Source organism: Botryllus schlosseri, chromosome 16 (genome assembly GCF_051294905.1).
Source record: "Botryllus schlosseri isolate E-star chromosome 16, Bs_hap1, whole genome shotgun sequence".
NCBI classification, from domain to species: Eukaryota; Metazoa; Chordata; class Ascidiacea; order Stolidobranchia; family Styelidae; genus Botryllus; species Botryllus schlosseri.
This window is the reverse complement of record NC_137251.1, coordinates 1,188,209-1,210,175: the sequence shown is the minus strand read 5'-3', so window position 1 is coordinate 1,210,175 and position 21,967 is coordinate 1,188,209. Positions and strand designations below refer to the sequence as shown.

The following is a 21,967-nucleotide window of genomic DNA, read 5'->3' as shown; positions in this document are numbered from 1 at the left end:
TGTTCGCTTGAGCTAAGCCGCAGCGCCTGGAGTGGAATTTTATAGTTCTTGTAAAAAGTTGTTTATACACAATATATGTTTAAGGTAAGTCCTACGCATTCATGATTTCGTCCGAGTTTGTATTTTAGTAATATATACTAATACCGCGTTTGTAACTTGTGCAAGTAGGCCTACAGGAATATCATAGGTAAAGTCTCTGTCTTGCATTTAGTTGCCGGCTCTGAAAGCAAGCAAAGTTTGTGGTATTTGCGCAACATCGAAATTTGTACACTTCACGCGGGGCCTACGATACTTACGGCCTAATATGGCACATTACACTTGCTGGATATAAGAGGCCGACACTCCCAACCAGACATCACGACTGACTCAATGATTGCTTGCGATCTCACTTCTCGATACCAGACGCCTCGCCATACAAGTCTAATAAAGTATTATAACCGACAAAATTAGTTCTTTCAGATGAAACAACCCAATTAAGAGCCAAGTGACATCGTCGCAATGTATTTAATCGTTCAGGTAGACTTGAATCGTGATCCGGATCTCGTAACATAGTAAAATCGAGGTATGTAGTTTAATTACTCACTCACTACTCTATATGTTGGTGGTGGTCATACCCTGCAAACTTTTTTGCTGCGAACGTAGTGTTTCACCTTACATCAGTTGGTTCAATGTATGTATCGGGTTGTGAAAACTGTCGCTGTTTTGAGTATGTGTCACAATCAATACTAAATACGAGAATTCGTTACTCGTCGAAACGTCGCAGTCAGACATCGTTAACAGCGATTCCGTGTATGGCAATCTTGAGTTCAATTGCGGTTTTGTGATGTTAACCACAGAGCATATTGTTATTTCATGTGGTTAACCGTTGATATAGATGCGATGCGACCGACGCGGGTAAATAAAAATAAGAAAAAATAGCGAAAAATTACATTTTATCCCGGAACGCAACAAGTAAAATCGTATGAATTTGTAAACTACTTATTCATGACATAATATTAATTCTACTTGTACACTTTTTCACATTTTATAACACTTTTAGTAGTACTTAACAGTTTCAGTTTTAAATAAAATTCAGAATATAAACTAATCGAAAAATTCGGTAATCAATTTCGCGTAGGCTATGCATACAAATGAGGAACGTTACATCAACGCGTGTTAACTAGTTGTATTATGTAGCTTGTAGGGTTTCCGATTTCAAACTGAACGGTGGGATATGTATTGACCAATAAAGAGTGACACAATATAGTAAACATGTGTGAGAAAACTCACAAGTAACCCGGATTTGTTAGCGCGACGGGGACATAAATTCAACCATTATCCGTGTACCAAGCAGTTACCAAAGTCATGGAGGTTGCTAATTTCAACATATTGACTCTGTGGGAGGCTAAAGCACGAACCGGGACACACACAGACACACACACCAGGACACACAATATCCGTCGATTTCCAAAGCATACATTTCGATATACAAGAGCATATTGTTATTTCATGTGGTTAACCGTTGATATAGATGCGATGCGATCGACGCGGGTATACTCTGAAACCGGTTGTCCGTTTATATGAGAAAAGATGCTGTGAAGGACTTTAAAAAGCGGCAATTGAGCATAGTTGTGTCGAGTTACCGAATGATTTTTTCCTTACATCAAAACAACTAGAACGTGTAACTATACATTAAACACGTATCTAAATGAGCTCCAGGGCATTGTGATTATGCAGCATACAAAATTGCATCACACATTTACATTTCATGATGGAATAACTTTAAAACTAACGCAGTTCTATTGCAACTTTTGCCTACATCTGTTTCGCTAGCGTGTACATGTACATATACATAGTCAGCTTTAATACCAGAATTACCATGCTAATATGTGAATCCTCACCTTGAAACTTGGTACGTAGTTGTAGGACATTGTGATTATGCAGCATACGAAATTTCCTCACGCATTTCATGGAACAACTTTAAAACTAACGCGGCTCTACATCGACATTTTGCGTACATCTGTTTTGTGGGGGCGTATAGTACGTACCCATACATAGCCAACTTTAATAACGGAATTACCATGCTTAACATTGAATCCCAACTCTAAACTCGATACGTAGTTGTAGGACATTATGGCAATGCACCATGCTAGATTTCACCATCACACATCTAATGATGGAACACCTTTGAAACTATCGCAGTCGAATACCGACTTTTACGCATATCTGCTTTTCGTGAACACAGCATATACCCATACATAGTCAATTTTAATAACAGAATTAGTATGCTAAACATCAAATTCTCACCTTGAACGTTGGTACGCAGTTGTAGGACATAATAAGAATGAACCATACCAAATTTCGTCACACATTACGGGTTACTTGTGAGTTTTCTCACACATGTTTACTATATTGTGTCACTCTTTATTGGTCAATACATATCCCACCGTTCAGTTTGAAATCGGAAACCCTACAAGCTACATAATACAACTAGTTAACACGCGTTGATGTAACGTTCCTCATTTGTATGCATAGCCTACGCGAAATTGATTACCGAATTTTTCGATTAGTTTATATTCTGAATTTTATTTAAAACTGAAACTGTTAAGTACTACTAAAAGTGTTATAAAATGTGAAAAAGTGTACAAGTAGAATTAATATTATGTCATGAATAAGTAGTTTACAAATTCATACGATTTTACTTGTTGCGTTCCGGGATAAAATGTAATTTTTCGCTATTTTTTCTTATTTTTATTTACCCGCGTCGGTCGCATCGCATCTATATCAACGGTTAACCACATGAAATAACAATATGCTCTGTGGTTAACATCACAAAACCGCAATTGAACTCAAGATTGCCATACACGGAATCGCTGTTAACGATGTCTGACTGCGACGTTTCGACGAGTAACGAATTCTCGTATTTAGTATTGATTGTGACACATACTCAAAACAGCGACAGTTTTCACAACCCGATACATACATTGAACCAACTGATGTAAGGTGAAACACTACGTTCGCAGCAAAAAAGTTTGCAGGGTATGACCACCACCAACATATAGAGTAGTGAGTGAGTAATTAAACTACATACCTCGATTTTACTATGTTACGAGATCCGGATCACGATTCAAGTCTACCTGAACGATTAAATACATTGCGACGATGTCACTTGGCTCTTAATTGGGTTGTTTCATCTGAAAGAACTAATTTTGTCGGTTATAATACTTTATTAGACTTGTATGGCGAGGCGTCTGGTATCGAGAAGTGAGATCGCAAGCAATCATTGAGTCAGTCGTGATGTCTGGTTGGGAGTGTCGGCCTCTTATATCCAGCAAGTGTAATGTGCCATATTAGGCCGTAAGTATCGTAGGCCCCGCGTGAAGTGTACAAATTTCGATGTTGCGCAAATACCACAAACTTTGCTTGCTTTCAGAGCCGGCAACTAAATGCAAGACAGAGACTTTACCTATGATATTCCTGTAGGCCTACTTGCACAAGTTACAAACGCGGTATTAGTATATATTACTAAAATACAAACTCGGACGAAATCATGAATGCGTAGGACTTACCTTAAACATATATTGTGTATAAACAACTTTTTACAAGAACTATAAAATTCCACTCCAGGCGCTGCGGCTTAGCTCAAGCGAACAAGTATTTCGGACTTTAGGAGTCAAATTGTCTGTCTTATGGTAAATTAACATAGGGAGAATTAATCAGAAAATTTTGTAGAGTATACTCTATACTGTAGGCATCGATACATTGAGTGAAATGGGCTTCCTTAAATTAAAACGGGTATAGAATAAATCGAAACAATTTGCAAAGTCCCGTAGGCTTCAAGACATAGCTCAGGCTGAGATCATAGCCTAATAACGAGGGCTTCGAGTGCGATGTTATAGGAAGCAAGAAGAATCGTTGTAAAAGTGTTGAAACCTAATTACATCTGTAATTCCGTCATTAAAGTTGACTACGCATAGGTATGCGCTAAGCTCCCGCAAAACAGTTTCACGCAAATGTCGGTATAGAACTGCGTTAGTTTTCAAGTTGTTCAATCATGAAATGAGTAACAAAATTTGACATGGTACATTGTCATAATGTCTTACAACTGCGTACCGAGTTTCAAGGTGGGGAGCCGATTATTAACATGGTAATTCCGTTTTAAAGTTGACTATGTATAGGTACGTGCTGCGCTATGGATAACAGATTTAGCCAAAAGTCGGTATAGAACTGCGTTGGTTTTAAAGGTGTTACATCATGAAATGTCTGATGAAATTTGGTATGTTGTATTTTCATAATGTCCTACAACCGCGTACCGAATTTCAGGGTGGGGATTTGATTATTAGCATGGTAATTCCGTTATTGAAGCTTACTATGTATAGGTACGTGCTACGCTAGCGAAACACAGATTTACGCAAAAGTGTATAGAGAACTGCGTTAGTTTTAAAGGTATTGCATCATGAAATTGCGATCAAATTTGGTATGATGCATTGTTATTACTTTTACTTCTATTTAACGGGTTTTCATATAAATCTGCTTACTTTTGTAACTTTGTTTTGTGAAGTAAAGAGTAGTTTACCGAATAAGTAGTTTACAAATTCCTACGATTTTTCTTGTTGCGTTCCGGGATAACATGTAATTTTTCGCTCTTTTTTATTTTTTATTTTTTAATTAGTATTCATTTTACAAAACGTCGTGTAAAGGTAAAGTACTTGTACATTTCGTAGTGCTCAAGTATAAGTTTTTAACCTGTTAACTTGACAAAACTTGTGAAAATGTGTACAAGTAGAATTATTATTATGTCATGAATAAGTAGTTTACAAATTCATACGATTTTTCTTGTTGCGTTCCGGGGATTTGCATAAGTTTCATCTATAACGTACAATGCGTTTACGCGGTCCAGAATGACTTATGGCGATGAAAAATAGCAAAAATGGTCTATTGAGCATTGAGCACGGTTCAAGAACTATGATATTCCTGTACTTGCACTTCGAAATGGTTTACTGACCGTCGGTTCATTTAGATACCTAAGCTACTTTAAAATTAGTACTCGAGTATTTGGCTCAATTATACTATCGGGTAGTTATAGCCAGAGGGATTCGATGGTGACGTACTAGTATAATGCACATTTTGGAGAGATTAAGTAAAGCAATGATCTCGGATAAATCCGTTAAATTAAGGCAGAAGTAGCAATTTACGAAGAAAGTTAGCATTCTAGGCTTATACTTCTGTTTAATACTGAAAATGTCATGAAGTTGAAGCGAACTGAAATCATAAACACTTTAGTATTAGGTCCATATACGCAATAAGCTACTTTAGTATTCTGATGGTTTGGGATAAAATGTAATTTTTCGTGCTTTTTTATTTTTTAATAAAATCAGTATTCATTTTACAGAAACGTCGTGTAAAGGTAAAGTACTTGTACATTTCGGAGTACTCAAGTATAAGTTCTGGTTAGCTAAATTTCGATGTCATAGAAATACCACAAACTGTGCTACTTGTACTTCTTCAGAGTACTCAATTAGGTTTTTAGCTATATGCAACAAATACTTTCGGGTGTTTTTGATATTGGACTGCTTCAACTCCATGATAATTATAGTATTAAGCAGAAATGAACCTACAATACGAACGTTTTACTTACTCGGAAATGACTACTTTTACGTCAATTTATAAAACTTAAGTAAAGCTCACGAAATCAATAGTGTAAACGTCTCTAATGCGCTGAAAAAGGCAGAAAAAGTACTCAATACGCTAAATTTGAATCTAAAAATATTAATTCTCGTAAACGTAGTGGGTGTGGGATTCGAACCTATGTGAACACTTGTTCATTGAAACTTAAGTCCAACGCCTTAACCGCTCGCTGAAGCCAGTTCCGTTGCTACGATATCTGAGAAATCTATTAAATTAGGGTAGAAACGTAATTACCATGCTTAACATTGAATACCAACTCTAAACTTGATACGTAGTTGTAGAGCCTTATGGCAATGCACCATGCTAAATTTCATCACACATCTAATGATGGAACACCTTTGAAACTATCGCAATCGAATACCGACTTTTACGCATATCTGATTTTCGTGAACACAGCATATGCCCATACATAGTCAATTTCAATAACAGAATTAGCATGCTAAACATTAAATTCTCACCTTGAACGTTAGTACACAGTTGTAGGACATAATAACAATGCACCATACCAAATTTCGTCAGACATTTCATGATGTAACACCTTTAAAACCAAAGCAGTTCGATACAGACTTTTGGCTAAATCTCTTTTTCCGTAGCGTAGCACGTACCTATACATAGTCAACTTTAATAACGGAATTACCATGTTAATATTCGACTCCCCACCTTGAAACTCGGTACGCAGTTGTAAGACATTATTATGACAATGCACCATGTCAAATTTTGTTACGCATTTCATGATTGAACAAATTTTAAACTAACGCAGTTCCATACCGACTTTTGCGGGAGCGTAGCACGTACCTATGCATACTCAACTTTAATAACGGAATTACCGAGCTAAACATTGAATGCGCAACTTGAAGATTGGTTCACAGGTGTAGGACATTATGACAATGGAACATTTCGGAGTACTCAAGTATCAGTTTTGTTAGCTTATTATATGCTCAGTATATATTATACGTCACGAATTGTGGAGCATTTACGAGGGTGCTCCAGGGTGCTCTTCATTGAGTGTTCGGGGTGGGTGATAAGTTTAATTTGTAAAATTAGTGTGTTCAAATCAGGCCTGTCGCCAACATAGTGATGTCGCATTAGCCCTAAATACACATAATAGAATATAAAGGAAAAGTATCATCTAACGTATAATGAATGTTATCTATTTCTCGGAAGCAAGTTATTATCAAAACATAGTGATCAAAATTATCGCAGAGCAATACCGATTTTGCGTAAATTCCGTTATGCGTCTGACTACGTTACTAGAGATTATGTAGTTAGTTAAGGAATTAGGAGTCCTATCTTCCCAATCGGTATGGAACAACATCAAAAACATCACAAAGCAATATCGACTTTTGCGTGAATTGCGTTTTACTACGGTAGTATGCGTAGACGTGGACTTTCTACTATATTCGCTCCTAACATTATAGCAGCACCCGACGAAGCTTACATTATTACGTTATAAGACGCCGGCGACGTTTCACTGTCGGTTTAATCACCCTTATTCTAGTGACATGAAAAGGACTGAATCGTATGAAATGTCGTCACTACAAGAATCGAGCGAAAGCGCTGTTTCAATCCGTCTTGCATCGGTCACGATTAGTTTTACTTTTCAACTAACTTGGTGTCTGTCGTTATATTCATTAGACTCGCTTTCATGCGGCTAATTTGGCCCTATCATTATAACGTCGGGGATTGCGTACCTGCGGCGAAGGTGTTCGTTTAATTATAGCGACGAGAACCGGGCCCTGCGGCTAGTCCGTTGGCATTTTAGTGCCGAGTTAAATACCCTTATACTCGACATGCAAACATTATACGGGTAGCGGTTGTACTGCGAGCTGATAATAAGGCTTGTGGAGACCTCGGAAATCGACACCGCGATCTGCCTGCACTCAAAATCGCTATGAAAACCCGTTAAATAGAAGTAAAAGTAGCATGGAAACATAACTGCTTACTGAAAAATCGTTACGTTGAAGTTCGGTTGCAGAGACAGTAACTTGTATACATAAAATCAAGTTTAAAAATGTGGACGGATGAGTTATCTCTGACCAATAGAGTAATATAACCGCCTATAGTTTGGTGGGGTATTGCTATAATGTATATCCAAACAATCGTTGCAGACTCTGAATGTTACCTAGGTCCTTATCACAAAAATCATGCCGTCGATTCTAGCCAAGGTAAGTTTTGACGTGGAAATCGTAAGTCGTAAAATTTGGAGACTGCAGAAACCGTAACTTGTACACATAAAATCAAGTCTAAAAATATGGACGGATGACATTAGTCCTAAATATACATAATACAATATCTGAGAAAAGTATCAAGATGCGGCAATCAATGCAGCGATGATATAGCAATGGATGGATGATGTGGCACTATAGGCGTGGCGCTTGATGATGTGGCACAGATGACGTAGCAGATGAATGTTCCCTTAGGGGATGAAAATGGGCGTGGCAATTAGGATGACGTGGCGCTCTCTGATTGGGCGGTACCAAAGTTCCTTAGCTACACTACTGACAGGTCGCTGGGAATCCGAGACACCTTCAAATATTTCACGCAAAGATTATGTTAATGGATACACTCTTTTTGTGTTTGATTTGACACCCGACAATAGTTTGGGATGTTATCAACTTCATAAGACAGGAACTGTGCATCTGGTTTTGACTACATCGAAGCCTTTACCGACCTCCGTAACCTTGTTATGTTTGAAGGAGTTTCAACATCTTCTACAGTTGAATCAAAAAAGACAAGTTGTCGAAATATGAATACGTCTGAGATCAATGATATTCTCTATACCCGGCCATCCTGATACACGAAGTCTATATCTAGGAACTTATCCAGTAGACCAGTTACCACAGAAACCAATTTGCGGAAAATTCGCTATCACCATTAATTACGACGAGTCGGGTTTGCCTGGGTCTCACTGGGTGTCTATATACAGAGATGACGATACTCATTTTCATGATTCACTAGGTTTCGGACCACTAAAACCTCCGATAATCGAATTCCTGGAGCCGGATGAATTTTCCGTGACTGGGAAACAGTTACAGAGTAAAACTTCCGATGTGTGTGGAGATCATGCTATTGCATTTTTGATAAAATGAGCTCAAGGATTTTCAGCCAAGGAATACTTGAATAATTTTGGCGATGATAAAAAAGTGAATGATACGATTGTGCGTGCTTTTGTGAAGAGTTTGATTTCAGAGTAATAAATTCAACGAATGTATGAATGTGTATACTTGTGATTCTTGTCGCGACTGTGAACAGCAGACTATTCTGTAGGTGCGAAACAGCGGTACGGAAGGTGCGAATAATCCGATCTGAAAGTATTATCCAGGTTACGTAGGAATCAATAGCGAGGAAAGACTTAGAACACGATCGGTCATTTGTCACGACTCAACTACAGCGTCTTCGTGTGAGCGATCGCTATACCTGTAACGTTATCATGTTGCGTCTATATCAGCTACCGTGTCGCCGCGACCATAAGAATAACGATATATTAAAGTCGCACTCACCGTAAACGTTGGGATTAACTCGAATCGGTCATATATAATAATTTGTAATATTCGCATTAGCGAAGGTTCATTCACATGACTATTTACTTGATACTTATTCAGCACCGTGCGAGAGATGCCTATACCCGAAAGGGCGATTCACGGCCGCACCCATAAGACACAATAGCCGCATGCCACCCCCGCCATAAGACACAATAGCCGCATGCCACCCCCGCCATAAGACGCAATAGCCGCATGCCAACTCACCCATAAGACATAACAGCCGCATGCCAACACGAGTTTCCCAGCCGCGTGCGAGGGTCCCTATACTGAAAAGAGTTACCGTGCGAGAGGGGCCATTAAGCCTGGAATAGACGATCCGTAAACGCGTCCGTATCTTTCTCTCCTTATTTCTCTTCTCAAACGGATGCGTGCGAGAGAGAAGAGGGACGAGGAAAAAATGAGGAGCAGAAAGAGCAAAAGTGTGAGAACCCGCACGCGTTCACTTCCATGCGTATTTTCCATCCGTTCAGCTAGCAGATCTGTCTCTGTAGTGATCGTACATCGCACTTTCTGAAGTTGCAGTGATTAACCATGCGATTTTATGCTATTTTCAGTTGTAAAACAAAATGAATAATATAGAAGACGAGAATCTGATTGCCGCTGTGTATAGAGCTGTACAATCACACCAATCCAGACTACTATAACTAGGCTTACCATACGTCCTCTTTTAAGAGGATTTGTCCTCTTTTTTGACTTTTTTGAAAGTGTCCTCGGAGGACGCCCTTTTGTCCTCTTTTTTGAGATTTTGTCCTCTTTTTTGAAAATTTAGGTCAGATTTAGAGGAAATTGCGAGTGATATGCCGCAAATTAGCGCAGAAGTGAAGCTAAGGCGGGTATTTCGAAGGGAAAAGTGGTGATTTCAGCTCTGAGCGAAAAGAAGACCTTTTTTTTTTTTTAGTCATCCACCTGGCAATGTGGAGTGATAAACGTGATTTTGAGCTCTGAGCGGAAGTGATGACCTTTTTTTTTTTAGTCAACCGATCATGAAGTGGGGAAAATTTACCGGTTTTTGAGAATTCTTCTCCAGTTTTGCATGTCTGAAATTTCTGAAAAAGTGCCCTCTTTTTTCATTTCCGAAATATGGTAAGCCTACTATAACAAGGTAGCCAGGAACACAATTTGGCGTGATATTGTTCTGTGATATGGACTTGAAGATATGTAAAGTATGTGAAGTCTTTGCATGCTCGGCATAGTACACATCAACATTCAGAATCCAACGGGGGAAGACATAAAAGCAGCCAGAACACCTAAAAGTTTAACATTTTTATTGATATAACTTGGTAATTTCTGTTCGACTGTTATTGAAATTCTAATGTAATTTGTGAAAAAAAAATAGTAGCTATAATTGTAATCCTAATGTATTTGGTAAAATTGTGTTATTTCAATTCCAATGTAATTTGAGAAGAACTGTGTAGCTATATTATTAATTACAATATAGCGTGGTAATGTTTTTGCGACTATTGTTGTAGTTTTAGTGTAATTTTCGCAAAAATTTGTAGCAATAATTGTAATTCCAATGCAACTTGGAAAAGTGGTGTTATTTCAATTCTGATGTAATTTGGGAAGAACTGTGTAGCTATAATTCCAATTCCAATGTAATTTGGTAACAAAATTGTTGCTATTATTGTAAATGTAATGTAATTAGGGAGGGAAAAAACTTTAATTATAATTTCAATTTCAATAATTTGGTTAACTTTGTGTTATTGTTATTCTAATTCTACTGTATTGTGAAAAAAAGTGTGTAGCCATTATTATAATTCTGATGTAATATAGCAAAAACTGTAGCTTTAACGTAATACTAATATAATTTCGAAAAATAACTGTGCAGCTACAATTCAAATTCTAATCCCAGTTAAAAAGGCAGAATATTCTCTATTCGTCCGAGCATTGGAACATTCGTTTTTACAAACTTCTTTCAAAATCGTGTACTACGGGGACCATCTCGCGGAGGGTGGCGAGGTCACCTCGTTTCAAGGCATGACCAGGGAATTTCAAGTTCGGGCCTAGGCTCTAAAATATTTTTGATTTTGGTGTTTTCGATCGGATGCAGTTCCTGACCTATTACGATTTGCGGCGTTTCCTTTCAAATCTACTTCGAGAACGTATCGTATTGTTCGCAGCATTTTTTTTCATAATCGACACCATTTTGTTAATAAAGAGAATAATGTCAAGCTCTTTTGTAGTCTGAAGGGAGGGACTGGAAAATGTTCTTTCACAACCAACGATTGCGTTGATTCAAGATAACCTAATAACTAGGGCAATTTTTTTTACCTAAAAAACGGAAGATTTTGACCTAAAAAATCTAAATTTTGACTTTTTTGACCTAAAAAAACTGAAATTTGACCAAATTTTGACCTCACGTATGCAAATTAGGTGTTTTCGCATATAATGTTAAAATTGTACTACTTATCTTCATTTCTGGTTGGAACTGTCTGTCCTTACAAAGTAGATCGGCCTGAAAAAACGTTTTTGGCTCAAAAACTGACAGATTTTTACATGAAAAACTAGTATTTTAACGAAATCTGGCCCTATGAAGAATTCCAGTAGTTACATTACGTATTCTGGTGGAAATAATTAAAATTTGTTGTAGTACAACGAAAGATCCTTTCCTACATTCTCGGGTAGAAAGTGTCTGTCCTTACTACGTAGCTTGCCAAGAACGGAGAAAGAACGTTCAACAGCAGCATTTGTTGGCTGACAACACTCAAGTTGTGTGCACACTGCTGGTGACAAACCGTGTTGCTTCATTCTGACAATGTTGTCTATATCACAATTTTTCAGCTTGCGCTTCTTGATATAAGAACCATGCAATGTCCAAGCAGTCTTGCTTCAGCTAGGATATTGCAGTACGTTGACCATAAAACTATAATAAAACCATGTCACTATTTGTTTGATTTGACCATTTATGATTCACAATGAGCAGACGATGGTCCGTTTACAGCGGTAAAGCCTATAAAGTAGGTTACAAGCTGTAAAATATCAAATGATAAGCTCACCGACAGTGCAAAATCTACGATGCAAACGAAATTCAGAGGTCAAAAAATGTTTGACTTTGCAAACAATTTTGACAAATTTTGACCTAATTTTGACTTTTTTTGACATGTCAAAAAAAAAAAATTGCCCTACTAATAACTATAAGTACATTTATCTCTAATCCTAATCCAATCCAAATGCGACAAAATCTCACAAATCCTGTTTGTCTTTGAAACTCAACTTCGTGTCCTGGCGTGTTAACGGCCTTTTGACGGGCGGTTGTAATGCGTTGTCATTTGTAGAGTTGTTATGACTCTTCGACGTGTTATCATTGTCGATAGGCAGGACGTGGGAGTTCGAGTCGTCCCGAGCGGACAAGGTTATGGTTATTCCGTTTCAAGTCTGGCGCCGCGTTGAGGTTGATGCTCGGCGAGATATGCCCGTGCTGATATTATAACGGAAATTACACACACCGTATAATACATTGGTGGGTTTTTCGTGACACCAGAATAATCCCGATCACAACGAATTGAAGCCGGTTGATCAATTATGAAATCGCGGTAATGCGTTATCGCTATAAGGACATTTTCCTGATGTAATAAAAACACAGGTGGGCGAAATGTGAATACGGATTAATATAGGTCGCAAGTTGCAATGTTTGAACATGTTACCAAAATCGTGTCTACTTTTCTTTGGGTGAGGTAGCGAATCCATGTGGTAATGACTAAGGCAAGTTTTTTGTTGCACTGGAATCGCGAGAAAGTTGCAAGTGTTCCAACAAGCCAAAATGCCGGCGACGACGAAAATCGGTTCTACTTCACCGACCGTGCATCAAAAAGTTCCTCGAGAAATTCCATTTTGTCCCCGACGTGAGGAATCGATAGAGTGGAGTCCTGTGAAGATAATATGTCAGTTGTGGCACAACCCATCCAACAGGACAAAACTTACCTTTGTGTTGAAACGGCCCTCGACGTCGACGTCACTTATCCTGACGTGATCTCCTTCGTTGCACAACACGAGCCCAGTCAGCCAGAGTTCCTGAACATTGCTCGTAAGTCCGGACACGGTGCCGTCATACCGCGCATGCCGTGACACGTCACTCACCTTCCAGTGCAGGTTTCCAGACCACGCTGCGATCCGAGGATGTCCAAGCAACGTACGAAGCGTGCGGGATGAGTAGTAGTGGTTGACCAAATTCACTTGCCGCACCTGCAACGATTCCGTCGTCGTCTTGCTGATAATGTGGCGTAACAAATCGACTCACGTGGACTGGTTCCTTAATACATCTCGCGATGACTTGCAACATCTCGTCGCCGACAACGCGTAAATCCAACAACCTAAGTCCTCGACTCCTCGCAACGAGCGTTCCAACGACGTGAGCTTCGCCGCGACTCAATGTGTCGCCAGATATACTGATGACGTAAACATGGCTCATGAGATCGTTGTCGTCTGATTCGTAGAACACCGTGTAAAGCTCCAGGAGAGGAAGTCCCGTCATAGATAACGATCCGTGCTCCTTCGTGAACTGTGAACGAATCGATCGGCCGAAAACTCGCTGTTTTTCCCTTTGATCCGGGACTGTGACGAAACACGTAATGCCGTTGTCATTGTTGTGTTTTGCCGTCTTGAAGGCAATTTAGAAGTAGGTCGAATTGCCAAAAAGGAGGGCATTTTCATAACCCGAAAAAGGAGGACGTGTAGTGACTGGTGACCCTATATGTCAATTATGCTACTTTCAAATTGCTCAGCAATAAGACATGCTGCTTGTCGGAGCGTTGGGACAACTTCATTGTGATCGATCCGAATTTATGGAAGACCAGTGATATTGTGACTTCGCGCATTATCTTTTCATATATCTCACACAAACAAGAAAGAAAAACGATTTTCTTGTTCTTGAGGAATAGAGTTTTATCTCTCTCTCTCTCCATATATAAATATCAGATATGAACTTGTCGCGATATGGAGGCTCAATTTAACAATGACTCACTTTTATGGAGTTGATCCGTTGATTGTTCGTAAACGAGTCCGGAAACAAATCTGCGAACGACCGACCATCGACTTTCGTGGAGATGTTTTCCGTCGAATTGAGAGAATTCTTCAGCTGTCATATGAGCTATGAAGCTTGCTGCAAGGAACTCTTGTATGCTTTGATGACAGAAGAAGAAGACAAAATCACCCTCGATTAAATGTCGACTGAGCAGATTGTTGCCGGGAACCTTCATAATCAAGTCCTGAACCTCTTCGGTAGACAAACCTAACTTTTGCAAATCCTCCGCATAAAATACGACTCGCCCTTCTTTCATTCCTCGATAAGCCATTTCTTTCAATTTTATTAATATTTTGTCTATTTTGTCACGCTGTCGGATGTTTTCGACGTGTCGAAGAGCGGCAATGATTCTTCTGTACAGTTCGGTAACTGTATTCGGCGGAGGTCTCGTCGGATCTCTCGCCATTACAACTGCTGTTAAAATTAGGAACACAGGAACTGACACCAAGTTAAGTAGTCTGGGCGACATACTACGAATATTTTCCCAGGCTTCAGCACCACCTTTTCCGATTAAAAACACAAAAAAATTTTCCGCGTCATTTTGCGTCAATCCTGAGAGAGTAATGATGTCGCTCGGTCGTGCCTCCGCTGGTAACTCTGACACTCTAAATTCGCGTGATGCGAAGACGATTTTCATCTGGGGAAACAGATTACCTGAGAGTATGTTGTACATGATCGTTGCTGTATCCGCACGGGTGAATGGATTAATTTTATTGTATTTTGTAGCATGACCTATCTTCCACGTAGCCTGATCTAGACCGTCGAAATATAAAACGGCATTCGTTTGGTTTTCCAGCAACCACTGATAAGCATTTTCCTCATCTGACTCATTTCTGAAAAGTCCCCCGAAGAGAAATGTAGATGGTGTCATATAACCAGCGTACTGGATGCTTTTCAATTCGATAAAATGTATCATTTTCGAGACTACTTGATTGGAGCCTTGTGTTAGGGAGGCTGTGTCGAGTGATTTTCTCGCTAATCTACGCATGAGAGTGGTTTTCCCCGATCCCGCAGACGCGACAATGCCTATGACCGAATGTTCGTCTGTGTGTGCGGAATTGGTTTCTTCAGTAATTGACATTATAAGCTGATCGAACGACAAGGTATCCTCATCTTGCTCTTTGTGTCCGTGAAAGCCTATTTCTTCTATCAATTGAGTTGCCAATACCTCTCGGTAATTTCCTTTGAAGTAATCCTTATCTTTAATCTTTCTCATCCGAGGGTTAACTTGGAAGTCCGGTCGGTGCAGACTCTCAGTCTTGAAATCATCAAGAATTTTGTCGGTAGTCTTTTGTCGTGTGTTGGCGTTGACGATGTTTACTAGTGCCCAACACTCTTCTGCAATATAGAGATAGGAGTTATTATTATATCATCACCACTCAGTGATTACACCTCTGGTTAGATTCTCGCTGACTGTATTGTAAAAACCCATCCTATGGCAAAAACAGCGGTTACGGTAGAAAGACCGGGTAAATGGATACGAATGCTGTATAATGGGCATGAAGTGGTTAACTTCCGGCCAAAGATGTACGTGGATGACTTATGGGACTATCTGAATAACGGCCTGCCTCTCTTTTAACGTTACCTTTTGATTGGTGTGATCGGATTTAAAATCATACAAATATCCAAATCCGCAACCTCTTATGAATTATGTCATTAAAATGGAAGTTATTACAAATTCATTGTCCAAGGTTAATTCTAAATCCGAACATCAAAATGTTGTGAATCTGAATCCGGGTAATTCTTCAAATCCATTTTTATGCAAATAATAATCGGGTATGAGTTTCAGTATCTTGGACTATAGTAATATTATTTACGGGCTCTTCAGTTTCGAAGACATTTCACTAAACTATACCGGAAAATATGAGTAGAGAGGACAAGAAATTTATAACAATATATATGCAATTCCCGATCTTATTGACCGATTTATCATGAATTATCGAAAATTTTCGTGCATGGCGCTGGCTCACGAAACGGCACCACTATAACTTCGTGGTAAAAGTGAACAATGTGATGGGGGACGGTTTATCACCTAATGGAAGCCCATGGCTCAAGTTTTTTTGGGGGCCTGACGAAGTGCTGTTTCGTTCCTGTCAACGGGTATGCACCCGGAGATATCGCGGGCGGAACAATCAACTGATTCCTAAATGTTACGTCATGCCCCTGACTTTCGCTTGACTTCTTTGTTACCAAGCATAGATAAAAGTGTGTATAATGGATCATAGCGGTAGCAACACCTTTATTCGCGAACAATGGAGTTTGTGCAAATACCATAATTGGCCGGTCGAATACAGTGATGCTTATAACGACGATATAAGTTGGCTTAGTTCTGTGCTACCTTTTCTTCAGCCGTAATATGGCCTTATCCCTCCATCTGCGTTGGGAGGGATTCAAGATATTTAACTGCAAACGCGGACGTTGAACTTTTCGGGGCAGTGATCATAATGGAACTGATACATTACCTTGGCAATTTCTAGTTTCCGCATATCTTTTATGTTTAAGACACCTAATCTTCTGAGCAGTGATTTATTGGACGCACGGTCTGGGCCCATTGGGGCCCTGGCTATGATCCTATCTGAAGTCACCAACTCAGTCAACTCTGCCAGTAAATGTTTTCACGTGGACTGAGAGAGGATGAAAAAATTAATAGCATTATATGCAATGACCAATATTATAGACAACATTTCATGCTAATTATAATTTTTTCGTGACATGCGCGACTAGCCAACTACATGCATTTAAACATAGAGCCCCCTATAACAGTAAAATGTGTCATGGTTAGAATCCCGCGGCGAATGTGGGGGGTGGGGGCGATGTTTCCCGAAGTTTCGTTCACTATCCTATGGAGGGGGAAAAACCAAGGTTTTTGGGGGACGGGGGCAGACGAAGTACTGTTTCGGCCCTGAACTAGAGAGTCACCACAACACTGCAGTGGCTGGTTTTAGTGTGGCCTATCAACATGCTCGACATTTGCTGTCTTCATATATTGTTTATTGAAGGTTAATCTCGACATTAGGTATAATAAGTGTGCTAGATGAAAAAAGCATTTCAATCTTCTCAAAATTGCTTTGTGGGTCGGATGAAATCGTATGGTAGGTGATATGTTTGACACCTCGTGCTAGATAATACAATAATTTTTCAATTTACACAGAATGGCCGCGCGGGCCGGATGAAATGGTCTCGCGGGCCGTATGTTTGACACCCTGAATTACACTGTGTAACCTAATAAAGTTATTTTGCGAACCCAAACTTATAAATTACAGATGTTAACAGACAGAACGCGAACATTACACTCATCCCAAACAGCAACTCGACAGACATGAAATACATATACATTTAAAGGTAAAAACACGTCGGGAAATAGATCAATAGGCATTGCCATTGTTGATAATTTGATACAATCAGCAAATTATTTTGTGCGCAACACAACAAGTTTCGACACCGCATTGACTGAAATTACTCGAATTGTTGAAGTGACGTTCAGCACTTGAATGAGGCGCCGATGTAACTTCAACGATATAATTCATTGATCAAATTTTCCTGGACACCATTTATTTCCCTGCAACAGCCTTGCATACAACAATGCGAACAAGGAAATACAATCTTACCTTTACGGTGTGATTTACGTTGTCCAAACACCACATTGAATGTCGATTGGTCTTTCATTGTTAAGCTAGCATTACCAGCGATATGTCGAAATATAGCACCTGGAATGAAACATACAGGTCGGATTTATAAAGTGGCGACAATATACCTTCGACCAAATATTTGGCAAAAATGGTAATTATTGATGAATCCACAAGAATGCTCTTTTCGAAGCAGAGTAACTAATTTTGTTGAGATGCCGTAAAGCAGATAGTAGGTACGTTAAAGTATACGGATATATTGAAGATGAATATGGAACTGATCGCTACCAGGACCACCACGATGATGTTAAAAATCCTAGGACATGGGACTTGATTGTTGTGATTGAAGGATTTTGAAAGATGATATATTTTCCACTCTAAATATTACATAAAACAAAGAGCGTATTTCTCAAACGTACCAAATATGCCTTATAGTTCTATATTATCATTTGTATAACATACCGGACACTCGAGCAGATGATGATGTAGAGTCATTGTCGAAATCCCCACCTCCTTCAGCCATTATAATGACCAGCTTATTCCTACAACACTGCTGATGCCAAATAATTATAATTACTACGTGACGCATACTAGGGAATTTGCATTTTATAGTCATTAGTAGGGCAATTTTTTTTTGACATGTCAAAAAAAGTCAAAATTAGGTCAAAATTGTAGCGTTAGGTCAAAATTTGTCAAAATTGTTTACGAAGTCAAACAGTTTTTGACCTCTGCATTTCGTTTGTATCGTAGATTTTGCGCTGTCGGTGAACTTATCATTTGATATTTTACAGCTTGTAGCCTACTCTATAGGCCTACCGTTGTAAACGGACCATCGTCTGCTCATTGTGAATCATAAATGGTCAAATGAAACAAATAGTGACATGGTTTTATGGTCAACGTACCGCAATATCCTAGCTGAAGCAAGACTGCTTGGACCTTGCATGGTTCTTATATCAAGAAGCGCAAGCTGAAAAATTGTGATATAGACAACATTGTCAGAATGAAGCAACACGGTTTGTCACCAGCAGTCTGCACACAACTTGAGTGTTGGCAGCCAACAAATCCTGCTGTTGAGCGTTCTTTCTCCGTTCTTGGCAAGCTATGTAGTAAGGACAGACACTTTCTACCCGAGAATGTAGGAAAGGATCTTTCGTTGTACTACAAAAAATTTTAATTATTTCCTCCAGAATACGTAATGTAACTACTGTAATGTAAAAATCTGTCAGATTTTGAGTCAAAAACGTTTTTTCAGGCCAATCTACTTTGTAAGGACAGACAGTTCCAACCAGAAATGAAGATAAGTAGTACAATTTTAACATTATATGCGAAAACACCTAATTTGCATACGTGAGGTCAAAATTTGGTCAAATTTCAGTTTTTTTAGGTCAAAAAAAGTCAAAATTTAGATTTTTTAGGTCAAAATCTTCCGTTTTTTAGGTCAAAAAAAAATTGCCCTAGTCATTAGGCATATTTCATAAGGCTTAATAAAAAGAATACTTCGTCCAAATTTCATGGTCTCAATATCTAAATTGCTAGGTTGTATAAACGTAACGCTGTGCGCCTGTACACCGAATTTTACTTTGAGCCAGTAAAGGCCGTACAAACTCAAATTAAAATTTGACCATTATTGGATATCATAGCATAGGGTAGTTGTTATGTCAAAATTCGGGTTGCTTCAACCCGGAACTTTCAAACCACTAAATATGACGTCTGCTGTGCCGTACAGATAAATCGTGAAACACCACACCAAAATAGACAAATATTATTAATACATTTATTCTTTACGTCATTATGGAAGGAACCAGTTGTATGTAATTTTACCAAACTTTGACATCGTTATACCATAATGAGATAAAATTTAATTGACTGCGTCATTTTCTATAACACAATATCCTCAGTGCTTGGTTATGCTGTTCCCATAATATCATTACATCAATATGACTTTTGAGTGGCGTAAAATCCCCATTGTCAAATGCGATATTTATTTCGTTTCCTATGTCGACTAACAGTTGATCAGCCTACACCTCATTAAAATATATTTTACGCACAAGTCGGTGTTGCTCTTTATTGCTTTTGACTGTGTTCCATGCCGAAATAGGTGATGATATTTCTTATGGTACCTATCGATGATGTCATCTTACAGTGAACGAAGATTGCATTGAAATATTCATTCGGAAATAATATTTTCCCAAAGTCGATTTCAACACAAAATCACAGACAGTAAGTAGTATGTGTCCTGTTATGGTCTCCATACCCAAGTGCATGAGTGTGTGCGCGTACCATAGCCGTTTCAATGCCGACTAGGAGACCGAATTACCAGGGCTCTTTTCCATTCAAAGACTATTCAACATGATTTGCTGGATTTGAGAGAGAGAGAGAGAGAGAGAGAGAGAGAGAGAGAGAGAGAGAGAGAGAGAGAGAGAGATGATATTCTTTCTCGCCTGCACCATCGAGATGCTTTGGCGACGGAGTTGCGATACGGCCCCATGAGGTCATCTAGTCTGCGCCCCCGTTTTTTTCTCCTCCATGCTATCCGTGATTGCTGAGCGCCTTGCAGGATAGCTGCGGATACCATTTTTCGAGTCTTTGGTATGACCCGGCCGGCGATCGAACTTACGACCTACCGCTCGAGAAGACGGACGCATAGCCATTACACCAGTGCTTTTCAACCTTTTTGAGCTCCAATCGCACTTTTTTTGGGAAATAAATTTCATTCGCACAAACTAATCGAAAATTGTTATACAAAAAGATGAAGATATAGGCCTGCTCAACATTTTGTTCAGATGTGCAACAAATTGGATAACTATGTAGCTTAAGCTATCAAATGTCTCATTAAAAAGGCAACTTTTTCGCTCGTTTCACTTCCAATTATTTAAATACAACCCTTCTCGACCAAACAATGTTGTTCGGAATTTGTAGGCCTACAAGAAATTCTACTAATGCTTGGATGGCCAGGTCTTAAAATCTGTTCTGCACTCCTACCCAAAATACAGCGTATTTTTCGCGAGTGAAAAATGCTTGCTGGCAGAAATCGTTTTTGAGAGCTGACACAAAGGTCCCGCGAAGCTCCAGTTTGCCGAAAGGATGAAAAACCAACATGTTTGTGTTGAGGCTTTTGTCTTATGTCTTTGGAACATAAGGTGCAAAACGATCAAGGAGAGTGTACATTAGAGCTCGATACCTTATGATACGTTGCTCCAACTTCTGTCTCGCAAGTTTATGAGAAGAGCAAATAACTCATGGTACTACGTGTTCTACTCTTCACCTCAATCTAACTTGAGAATTCATAACAGTTTAATAACGGTAGCTCTTACACTACCACCAAAGTTTTTGTGGCATCTCGCGACCTGATCCTCGCCCATGAAGAGGAATATATATTTAATAATACAGTTGTATGCTACGATGTTGCGGGCATGTATGACATACAGAACGCGCACATCACAATTCTAACCAACACAGCTCTACAACACATGTCTGACGTACGCGATTTCAAATTAGGGCGAATTAAATTCATGTGGGTATCACAGTTGTTACAACTGAGTTGTACTATACTGTCTACTCGGATGGCAAGAACGCAACTATTCCGTGCCGACAACGGAGCATATCCAATCCATCTCGAAAGGTTTGGCCATCCAGCATCGGTAATTTTTAGACCGAGGTTCTGTCGCTGCTCATGTTTTTGGCACCGCATTTTATCAGCTGTTTATTCGCCAAAACTTTACGTCTTCATGTGTCCCGACGCAGAAGGGGTTGGCCTCGAAGTGAATGAGTCTCGTAGGCCTGAACTCGCTCGTTGCACACCCCTACACTAGTTCATCCCAACGGTTTTTGACCATGATTTCCAGAAAAAAAGACAGTCGGACAAATTTGATCATGAATTCCATGCCATATGCCATATTTGCTGCGCGTCTCGCTTATTGGCTACAATAGCCTATCCAACACAGTGACCTTGGATATGTAAACGATCGCAGGATTTTTTGCAATAAATTCAATAAATATTACATACATATTAAAAGATAGCTCTGGCACCGTGTCGACCAAAAATTATAACCTTTGCGGTCCCTACCTTAATCACCATGAAGGGGAAAAAATTTACGTTACAGTAAATTTGC

General features: G+C 39.2%; 2 protein-coding genes across 5 annotated transcripts in view; one reads left to right on the top strand and one right to left on the bottom strand.

Moving 5' to 3' along the window:
• Positions 1-21,967, top strand: part of LOC145458463 (putative neutral ceramidase C) — a 53,424-nt gene that overhangs the window by 20,723 nt on the left and 10,734 nt on the right. The window contains exon 7 of one of the 4 annotated variants that reach the window (XM_080336840.1): positions 11,129-11,384. The exons of the other annotated variants lie outside the window; for them this stretch is intronic. Within the exon in view, the coding sequence (XP_080192966.1) occupies positions 11,129-11,216 (88 nt within the window). The 3' untranslated portion in view covers positions 11,217-11,384. Of the gene's footprint in view, positions 1-11,128; positions 11,385-21,967 lie in introns of those variants that run through there. 4 annotated transcript variants of the gene reach the window in all.
• LOC145459415 (protein NLRC5-like) lies at positions 12,995-18,441 on the bottom strand. Its single transcript, XM_080338055.1, has 6 exons — positions 18,318-18,441; positions 17,838-17,936; positions 14,170-15,567; positions 13,392-13,760; positions 13,131-13,312; positions 12,995-13,075 (listed from the first exon to the last, which is right to left on the bottom strand). The coding sequence occupies exons 1-6, from the start codon at positions 18,376-18,378 to the stop codon at positions 12,995-12,997; spliced, it is 2,190 nt and encodes a 729-aa protein (XP_080194181.1). The 5' UTR covers positions 18,379-18,441.